Source organism: Gossypium hirsutum, chromosome D08 (genome assembly GCF_007990345.1).
Source record: "Gossypium hirsutum isolate 1008001.06 chromosome D08, Gossypium_hirsutum_v2.1, whole genome shotgun sequence".
Lineage (NCBI taxonomy): Eukaryota > Viridiplantae > Streptophyta > Magnoliopsida > Malvales > Malvaceae > Gossypium > Gossypium hirsutum.
This window is the reverse complement of record NC_053444.1, coordinates 44903641-44913921: the sequence shown is the minus strand read 5'-3', so window position 1 is coordinate 44913921 and position 10281 is coordinate 44903641. Positions and strand designations below refer to the sequence as shown.

Genomic DNA, 10281 nt, shown 5'->3' with positions numbered 1-10281 from the left:
AGAGATCATCTGAATAAAGCATGAGAAATTTTCATCATGCTAAGTAGATGATAACTCCTTAAAAGAGTTATATTTCATGCCTTTAGATCTAGTTAATTGCTTGTACTTAGGTACATTTAGTTGCATTTTAGGACATTTCATTAGTATTTTTTTTGTTTTAACATTACATTAGGAGCTTGGACTATACTTAAATGTCATTTATTTTTAGTTCATTGTGGAAGGGTTGTCTGTGATGGTGGATTGGCAGGTGCAGGATGAGGAACAAGAAGTAAATGAGTGAAATTTTGTCAGGGCAAAAGGTTGGTCAGTTTGTCAACATGAATGCCATGGAAATCTCGGGAAGATGTACAGTCAGCATTCAAAGTGAACCGGTCTTAGGCCCAGTTGAACTTGTACCATATATAACTACCTAAAAAAAGGGAAGAAAATCATAGATTGTTGGATTTACCCTAGGGAAAACGATTATAAAAGCCAAAGGAAGAAAACCTAAAGGGGGCAAAAAACCAAAGGGAATATCCTTAGGAAGAAAAATAGAGGGTAGCGGCTGAGTAGAGACGACTAGAGGAAGACGAAGATAGTCTCTCTCAGCCACCACATGACACTTCATCATTGGAGTGTAGGCTAGATAAGCGGAAGCTATCTTCCAATGTTCTTTCATTATTTCTTGATTACTCATCATAAATTTATTTGATGAAAACGATATTGAATGATACTTTCAATTTGAATTTTAATTGTCGACCCATGAGCTAAATCTCATAGGGTTGGGAATATTTGATGAAACTTTTATTTTCTTTAATGACTGAAGCGTAGATCTATTTTAATACATTGTTTCATTCAATGGTTCTTTACAAAATTGCATGGTTGCTAACTCTATACATAGATGGATGTACAGCATGTTCATTAAATTAATCTAATTCTGACAATGTTAGGTTAATGAGATTGAAATTGAATGATATGAGTAAGTGTTCGACTGAATACTTGTAGTAGCCTCTAGACATAGAGCAACGTTCATACGGAAAGGAAACAAAATAGTGCAGGGTTTCATGCTAAAGGCCTATAGACACATATCATTTAAGGCAAGGTAGTTTGAGGTCTTGTTCTCGAAAGAAACATACCATCTTAGAACTTTTCTGAGCAGTAGATTGGGTATGATTTTGCTGAGGCATTACTGTTAGTAAGGGCAGATTCTTAGTAATCCCAACATTTTAAATTAACATCGTAAACCTTTTATCCTTTGTCGTAGTATCTTCGTCATAGCATTTTTAGTTGTTTACTTGTTCGTTTACATAATATTCACGTGATTATTCTCGAATTTGCCATGATATTCTTATTCTTGTTTTGTCATAGTATTTTTCCATTATTTATCAGTTTACGCACATCATTATTTCTTCAAATTATTGCTACATTCTTATCATTATTTTTGTCATAACATTAATCATACTTCATTATAATAACTCAACCATTTTATACCTAACCAATCCTTGTGGAGACGGTCTCATTTATCACTTTATTACTTGATTCGACGTTTATCCTTGTAGAATTCGCATATCATTTCACACACGACAGCAGACTAGAAATAAATTTTCGATTAGTAAAGAAAATGCCACTTATATTTTTGAGTTAGTTCATTGTGATTTATGAGGGTTTTATGGCACTCCTTTATCTTGTGGATCTCATTATTTTTTTTTACATTTATTGATGATTTCTCTCGTGCTGTATGGATATATCTATTAGAAAATAAAAAAGAGGTTCTCAAAGTTTTCATGACATTCACTGTTATGGTTGATCGTCTATTTTATCATCAAATAAAGTGTGTTAGAAGTGATAATGGGACAAAATTTAATTGCCTCCATGACTATTTTCTTGCAAATGACATTATTTTTCAAACATCTTGTATTGGTACTCCTCCACAAAATGCGAGAGTGGAGAGGAAACATCACCATATTTTAAATGTAGCTCGTGCTTTACGTTTCCAAAGAAATCTGTCTATATCTTTTTGAAGGAAGTGTGTGTTGGTTGCTTCTCATCTCATTAATTAAACTCCTTCACCTCTTCTTCACAATAAAACACCCTATGAAATGTTGTTTGGTAGCCCTATTTTATTTGATGATCTCTATGTGTTTGGTTACTTATGTTTTGCTCATAATCAACGTTCTAAGGGTGATAAGTTTGCTAGTAGAAATCGAAAGTGTGATTTTGTTGGGTACCATTTTGGCAAAAAGGGTTGGTATTTATATGGTCTTTATTCTAAGAAGTTTTTTTGTGTCCCGCAATGTGAAATTACCCAGAGGATATTTTTCCATATTTAGATGGGAATGTTACAACCATTGAGCCTAGCGATGTTGCTCTGCTATATGGGGGTGCAGATGTAATTTATTATACATATTTTTGGTGAATCAGAGGTGTTGGAACCCACAACAGGTCCTCCAGTTACTACTCTACAGCCTGTGAGTTGCCACCGATGAGTTATTACTGCAGCTATTACTGCAGGGGTTGAGCCAAAGTATTTTAAAAAGGCTGTGAAGGATGTAGGATAGTGTGATGTTATGCAAAAGGAGATTTGTGCTTTAAAAGATAATGCCGCTTGGTCTATGGAAACACATTCTCCTGGAAAGAAAGTACTGGATAGTAGTGGGTGTATAAGGTTAAATTTAACTCCGATGGAAGTATTGAGAGACTTAAATCTTGTATTGTTGTTTTTGGTAATCACCAGGTAGAAGGTATTGACTATAATGAAACTTTAGCACTTGTGGTGAAAAGGGTGACTGCTCGAGCTTTCTTAACTATTTTAGCTTCAAAAAATTGGGAGTTACATTAGATGGATGTCCATAATGCCTTCATGCATAGTGATCTTGATAAAGAGGTTTATATGAATCTTCCTTCATGTTATGGACTTGATAAGTCTGGAATGGTTTTTCATTTGTGTAAGTCTTTGCATGGGTTGAAACAAGCTCTTCAGTGTTGGTTTGGGAAGCTTGTTACTACATTGAAAGGTTATGGATTTCTTCAATCATATTCTGATTGTTCACTCTTTACATACACTAAGGGATCTATACATATTAATGTGCTAGTTTATGTTGATGATTTGCTTATTTCTAAGAACAAGTTCGCTACTTTGAAAACTTTTAAGGGGTATCTCAATTCTTGCTTCCATATGAAGGATCTTGGTGTATAGAAATATTTTTAGGAATAGAGGTAGCTCGTAGCTCTTTCAGGTTATTTCTTTGTCAAAGGAAATATGCATTTGATATTATTTCAGATGCGAGTTTTTTGGGAGAAAAACCCAGAAGACTGCCAATAGAGCAAAATCATAAATTAGCACATGCTACAGGGACAATTTTGTCTGATCCTGGGCCGTACAAATGTTAATGGGCCATTTAATTTATTTGGCAGTGACCAAACCTGATTTGGCATACTCGATTCTTATCTTATTTCAGTTTATGCATGAGTCGAGGCAAGAGCATTGGGACGCGGTTCTGCATGTTTTTCAGTACTTGAAAGGCTTTCTTGGCCAATGGATTCTTTTGGGATCTGATAGAGATTTATCCTTGAAAGGGTGGTTTGATTCAGATTGGGTTGCTTGTATGCTAACTCGGCATTCGCTTACTGGTTGACTTGTCTTTCTAAGACAATCTCTTATTTATTAGAAAACTAAGAAACAACATATTGTTTCCCATTCTTCAGTTATAGGTCTATGGCTTCTGTCACTGATGAGCTCAAGCGGCTAAAGGTCTTACTATTGAGGTCTATCAATAAAATTCAAGAGATTACCCTATTCTTGTTAATAGTTCAAGTACCACATGAAATATTTTCAAAGTATAGGTACCAGATTGAATATTTTATGACAAATACCATAATAAAACACATTTTGATAATTCAAGTACTACATTAAACATTTTCTAAATACAAGTACAACATTAAACATTTTACAAAAGTACAAGTACACCATAATAAAGAGGTGGCTATTATACACCTATAACAACATGTTGTTATGGAGAGATAATTGTTGTAAACTTACAATAGAATTCATATCGTGAATTTTCATCAAATAAATAAAGTGAGAATCAAATCAACCAAATTAAAAGACGTATAACAGGTGCATGAATTATTGTTTTTATACATCTTTTATTTTACATTCTCTTTCATGATTAATTATGAAGTTCATAAATCTAACAAGTCCAATTAATCTATATGAGTTGTCAAATTAAATTAATTAATTAATTAATAATTAATTAATTAATCGTGAGTTATTAAATTCAAGTAATCAATTTATAAGTTTATGATCTTCCAAATTCTTGGTAGAATATTTAATTATGGAACTTAATAGTTTATTGAATGAATATCTTTAATTCCAGTCATTGAAGATTGTTTTCATTTAATAAAATATGATTAATAGATGTTTATGTGAAATTTAAACATTTTATTGAAATGATATTTTAATTGAGATGATTTTTATTTGATAACTTATAATTAATAGACTTGCCTATATGAAATAGTTAAAGTTTTATTTAAATTTTTTACAATGTTTTGTTATAGATAACTAATTTAATAAAGAATGCGGCCGATAACTATGTTTATTGTTGTTATAATTGAAAAGCTATCATAAAGAATTAAAATTAAATATAAAAAATTAAATTTATCAAAAACTTAATCGTTATATCGAAATGCTAGCTATATACATTATGGTTTACTATGTTTCATGATTTTGTAATGGTGGGTTGTAATGTGCATTATAACTATTAATGGTTGTTTATGACTTAATTAATTTGCCTAATAAATCATGTAATGAAATCCATTCCTCCTTGTGTAGGTTTAAAGTTAAGGATGATAATTGGGATTTTTTGTTTTTTATACTTGAAGTAGAGGATGGGACAATACAATTCAAATTCATGTTAAATGAATATCTAAGATTTTATATTTAAGCTATGAGACAAAATTAAATTAAATGAAAGTAAAATATATTAAATAATTATTTACTGAATGATGAAACTCGAGCTACTGATTTGATTTTGAACTATGAGTGATCCCGTTTACGAATCCAAATGAAATTAATTAATGACCACAAAAAGATTACGAAGGAAGGCCTAAGATAATCTCATGAGAGAAAAAAAAAAGATAAAATTCTGTCACCTAAAATACTAGTTTAAAGTAATTATTAATGTTTGGGTAATATTGTGTTTTACAAAATTGACATTTGAATTTTGAAGGGAACATAAAAATTGAAATAATTAGGTGAATAATTATAATTAATTATATTTAAATTTTTATTAATCTAATAATATTTTAATTTTAAGATATATATTTTATTCTTTAAAATATAATTATATACTTAATAATATGGTTTAAATAATCTAAAAATTTTCTCACAAAAATAATTTACAATACATTTTTGCCTACTAAATATTTAACTAAATTATATTGTATTTATTATAAATTATTATACACATTTTAATGAACTTACACAATATTTCTTATTAATAATTTATATTTGGACGAGAAAATAGTCTACAAATATGAAATGCTAAAGTGATTAGATAAAATTACATAAATTTTTTATCTTCTTTATTAATTGTACTAATAATTGTATTGTTACTCTGTTGGTTTTTTAAGTAATTGTCAAATACTTTGTTGAAGTAACATATTATACACATAATCTAATTTTTCAAAGATAATTTTTATAATAATTAATACTTTTTAGAATTTAAAATTATATAATTATAATTTATATTACTAAATATAATATAATGTAATTATATTTTATTAGTCAAATATGCCTAGAGAAAAATTTCTTATAAGTCCAGGTAGATGTAATTACTATTCTAATAATTATATTTTTATCCAATTATTTGATGATGTTGAAATATACCATAATGATAAAAAGATATATTATTTTGAAGTATTGATTACCAAAGGAAGAATTCTTAATTTGTTTGTGAAAGAAAGCAAATTGAGTTTTTTACTTTAGCATTTCAGAAGATGCTGATGGTTAGAGTTAATTATTTAATAAATTAAGAATCTATGATTTCATGAACATGTTATAGGAATTAAGTATTTGTTTTTTTCTTTTAAATATTAAAAAAATTGAAATGTGACAGAAATGATTTCATGAACACTAAACATTATGATTAGTTCTTGAATTGAATTGGGCAATGTGACATAATATTCTGCCGGTTGCTTCAAAAGAGGGGAAAGCTCCATCACAACACAGATACATTTAATCAATTTTCTCCAAAAAAAAACATTAAAACACACACACACATTAAAAGTGAGAATAAAATACATCATACCAAATCAACTCAACTACTATTTCAAGTACACAGACTTGTTACATTTTGTACAGAATTTGTTATTGAATTAGAATATTCAAGTTTTTTTTTTTTGGAAAAGAAGAGAAAAAGATTATTTGGGATCTGAATTCTGCTTGAAATCAATGAAAGCTATTTCTCATTATGATTGACAGAATTGAGATAAATTAAAATTCTTCTTCTGCAGTGACTAGGAAACATCTTTTGATTTAGGCATATAAAATAGAAGCCGTAAAAAGTGATTATGGCCTGTTAATGGCCGACCATTGGTATTAGGGTTCATGTACACCCATCACCTTTTAGTAAATATCAGATGCAGAGAAAATGTGCAAAATGTTGCTGAAAACTGGGTCCTATCTTATTATTCAAAATAATTAAAACCTTGGGGGGTGCCATAATATTGAATTCAAGACCCAGCCATTCCAGTTTCCCCAACAATATTAATTCAAAAGAATGTCTCTCATTGATTTCTCGATATGCTCAGTTTGCAGCATTAAAAACAAGTGGAATTTCCGCCATGAATTAGTATCCAACAACTACTATATAAACAAGTTCTTCTCCAGTTTCCATGACTTGGAATTCTTATTCATTAGGAACTGATTTGAAGCAATTGGCAATTGCTTTCCATAACAGTTTCAGCTAAATCTTCAAAAACTAGTGATGATTTCATCAATTGATTTTGACCAGTATTGATCACTCAGTCACCATGACAGTTAGAGACAAACAAAACAATACACTTCCTTGTACTTGTAGTAAGTATATACGTATATATGCAGCTATATATATATAGAACATGTCTATTCATTGAATATATATGTTGGCTTTAACGTAGTTTTCTCGAATGTCTCATCATGTCTTTTTTTTTTTTTCTGTCGAAAGCTATGATATCAAAACTCTGAAATAATCCAAGAACTTCCATATTGTATGCATGTAGAGAGATCGCTATCGTTATATATAGAATGTGTGAGCAGTCAATATCAGCGCAATTTTTTTCCTGGTTAGCTACCAGGCAAATTTTATCTCCATTATATATAGTTTTTCAAAGTTTAATTTACACTTTTACAGTTGAGAAAGACATGAAAACCTTCTTAGTTCAAAAGTAAATGTAGTTTACCTCTCCATGCACAATTGATTAGTACTATTTGAGAATCATAAAATTTTCAGCATTGAAAAGAATGACAAAAATGGTGAAATTGCATTAAAAAGCAATTAGAGTTATCTCAGTAGCATCAAACCATTTCTTTTTTTGGCTGTTACATTGCTTTTTATTCTTCCCTTTTCTGTTTTCAAACACCAAGGAGGAAATAAGAAAAAAAAAAAAAGTCATGCATACTCAAGTATGTTGCAGTCCCTCACATTTTCACAAGCTCATCACCAAATAAAGTTACAAAAAGGAAAGCAGAAAGGAAAAGGAAAGAAAAGCAAACTTTTTTTTTTTGGGGGGGGGGGCGGGGGGGAGGCTGGAACATTTAGAAAGCTATACTCAACAGAGAATCAAAGACAAAGAAAGCAAAGGTGGGGTGGGGGAGGGGGAGGGGGGTGACAGGTTTCTAATAATTTATAAAGATGTGGGGAATGAAGATAGTGTAGTTCCCATATTTGATGAAGTTGGTGGCAAGGCTTCCCCGCCGAGTTGTCCTTCAAGAGTATCCCAGAACAGAAAGTTTGAACATTGCTGGGATTCAACCCATTCATTCAACTCCTGCTGCTGCCTCTGCAAGCACTCAAGTGTCATTTCTCCTTCCTCTTCAATGCTACATGATTGGACTTCAACCGGCACCACCATGTTTTCCATGTTCTCTACCAATGGTGGCAAGTAATTGTTTGTATCCATACCCACTGTGAAAGAAGTTGAAGGAGGAAATGCTTGCACTTGATGCTGATTTAGGTTCCAACTACTCTCCGTGTTTAAATTAGCCGGTTCATGGAAAAGCTCTCCTCTTACATTATTACCGTGTTGATGAACCTGAGCCCCGTCAAGTGGAGTTGTGTCGAATATAAATAATGGGGCTGGAGAAGAAAATAGGGTTTCTTGATGATTAGGAATTGCTCCTGTCATCAACTCCTGATTTACTAACTCTAGTTGGTTTGAACCATAATTTATCTGAGAATGCTCAGTAGTACTTGGTGGAGGAGCAGTGCTTGTTGGAGGTGCTGAAGGCTTTCTTATCTTCTTCTTGATCCATGAGTTCCAGTAGTTCTTTATCTCATTGTCCGTCCTTCCAGGCAAGTGACTTGCAATGTGAGCCCATCTACAATAATCCACTCACACATATGAGAAATTTGCTTAACATAAAGAAGAATTTGAAGATGTTAAACATGTGATTTATTTCTAGCTCAAGAACTTGTGCCTCAGCATCTAATATATCATCCCTGTAAAAGCCCTTGAAATGCCGGTGACTGCTACTTAATTTAGCAACAACAGTGGCAGTGATAGAGAAGACGTAATTTTGAAGTTTGTTTAATTAATTACTTTTAACTGTTCAAGTTCTTAATTCAAACACAAACTGAAACTCTTGAGGAATTTCAGAGACAAACTAAAATGAATGCGTCCATTAGAAAAAACTTAGAACCCAGAATTGTTACACTATTTATGAAGCTTTATAAAGTAAAATTTTGATATAACATATGTGTGTAAAGTGTCACTTCAAACCTGTTCCCTACAACCCCATGAAGGCTAATAATCAACTTCTCTTCCTCAGGAGTAAATCTCCCTCTTCTGATATCAGGCCTCAAATAATTAATCCATCTCAAGCGACAACTTTTGCCACATCTTTGAAGACCTGAAGCACAAAAGGCAAAAAGATACGTCTTCGTCACCAAACATGAAAAACTCCTATAAAAAAGCATGAAGAAAAAAGGAACAAAATAGAGACAGAAAAAAGGTAATGAACAGAGAGAGATGGAGACCAGCTTTCTCAGGGACTTCACTCCAACACCCATACCCATGAGTGGTGATGTATCGAATGAGCTTTTCGTCTTCCTCAGGGGACCAAAGCCCTCTCTTAACCTTCTGTTGATTGCAGCAAGAATGGTGACCCATGTTTGGTTCGGATGATTAATATGATTTGTAATTATGGCTTCGCAAACCCCCCCGAATTTCTATATATCTTCCGCCTGTTTCTTTGTTGTTTTGTACACTCTGTAGAGAAAACAAAATGATATATTTACAAGCTAATGATCCATGTTTTTGATCAAAACAAACTATAATTTTCTTGGGGTTTGCTAGAAGTGGAGGCTGAGGCTGTCTCTCACCCCCAATTTAAAAGTAAGAGAGAAGTACAAGAGTATGATGTGCCGACATTGAAACCTGGATGGGGTCCAATATTTCAAAGGGGGAGGGGACCCATAATTTTTCATCTAACCCTAAAACGACATTCCATCGGCTTTATTTCACACACGGAGGGACAAAGAGTTACCATTTTCTACGTAGAGTTGTAGTATTACGTAACCCATGTTTCACGTACCCTCCTTTCATTTCAATTCTTTCAAAATCTTTTGCCGGTTGTTTCCATAACCTTTCTGACCAAACCCTTCTTACCATTGAAGAATCAGTGTTATTCATCAACTATATATTTAAAAACCAATGGGTGGATGGCACGTCATGTTAATATATGATTACAACATACATCTATTTAAGTGGAAAAAAAAAAGGATTTGATCAAGAGGGTCAAAGACTCAGCATGGAGATAATGCCGAAGGTAATACCTAGGGTTCAATTCAACAGCAAATATCATTAAACCGACACATTTTCTGAATCTTGAGAAAGGTTTTCCAGTGCTTGGTTTTCTCCATCTCGATCATTTAATCTAATAGCCATGAATAGGAATGATTTATATTTATATAGATATTAACGATTAACGTCGGCCTTCATTTTTGGTATAAGATCATGCAAATTTAAACCAAAGCTTGATATAGATTACGAAAATATTTCCTTTCTTTGGGGGATGATTTGATTACCTTGTTTGATAAATCT

General features: G+C 32.0%; 1 protein-coding gene across 2 annotated transcripts; it reads right to left on the bottom strand.

Annotated features, from left to right (window-relative positions):
• Positions 1-7529: 7529 nt before the first annotated feature.
• Positions 7530-9600, bottom strand: LOC121220095 (transcription factor MYB46). Of its 2 annotated transcripts, none has more exons than XM_041099286.1 (3): positions 9216-9600; positions 8959-9088; positions 7530-8557 (listed from the first exon to the last, which is right to left on the bottom strand). In XM_041099286.1, the coding sequence occupies exons 1-3, from the start codon at positions 9346-9348 to the stop codon at positions 7864-7866; spliced, it is 957 nt and encodes a 318-aa protein (XP_040955220.1). In that variant the 5' UTR covers positions 9349-9600; the 3' UTR covers positions 7530-7863. The 2 variants fall into 2 exon arrangements, with proteins under 2 accessions (XP_040955220.1, XP_040955221.1); XM_041099287.1 differs by having other exon boundaries at positions 9251-9587.
• Between the last annotated feature and the right edge of the window lie 681 nt (positions 9601-10281).

Coding starts and splice junctions, on each gene's coding strand:
- LOC121220095 (XM_041099286.1), bottom strand. CDS start 9,348: ATGGGTCACCATTCTTGCTGCAATCAACAGAAGGTTAAGAGAGGGCTT. Junction 9,089..9,215: donor TGAAGTCCCTGAGAAAGCTG/GTCTCCATCTCT, acceptor TTTGTGCTTCAG/GTCTTCAAAGATGTGGCAAA. Junction 8,558..8,958: donor CATGGGGTTGTAGGGAACAG/GTTTGAAGTGAC, acceptor GGATTATTGTAG/ATGGGCTCACATTGCAAGTC.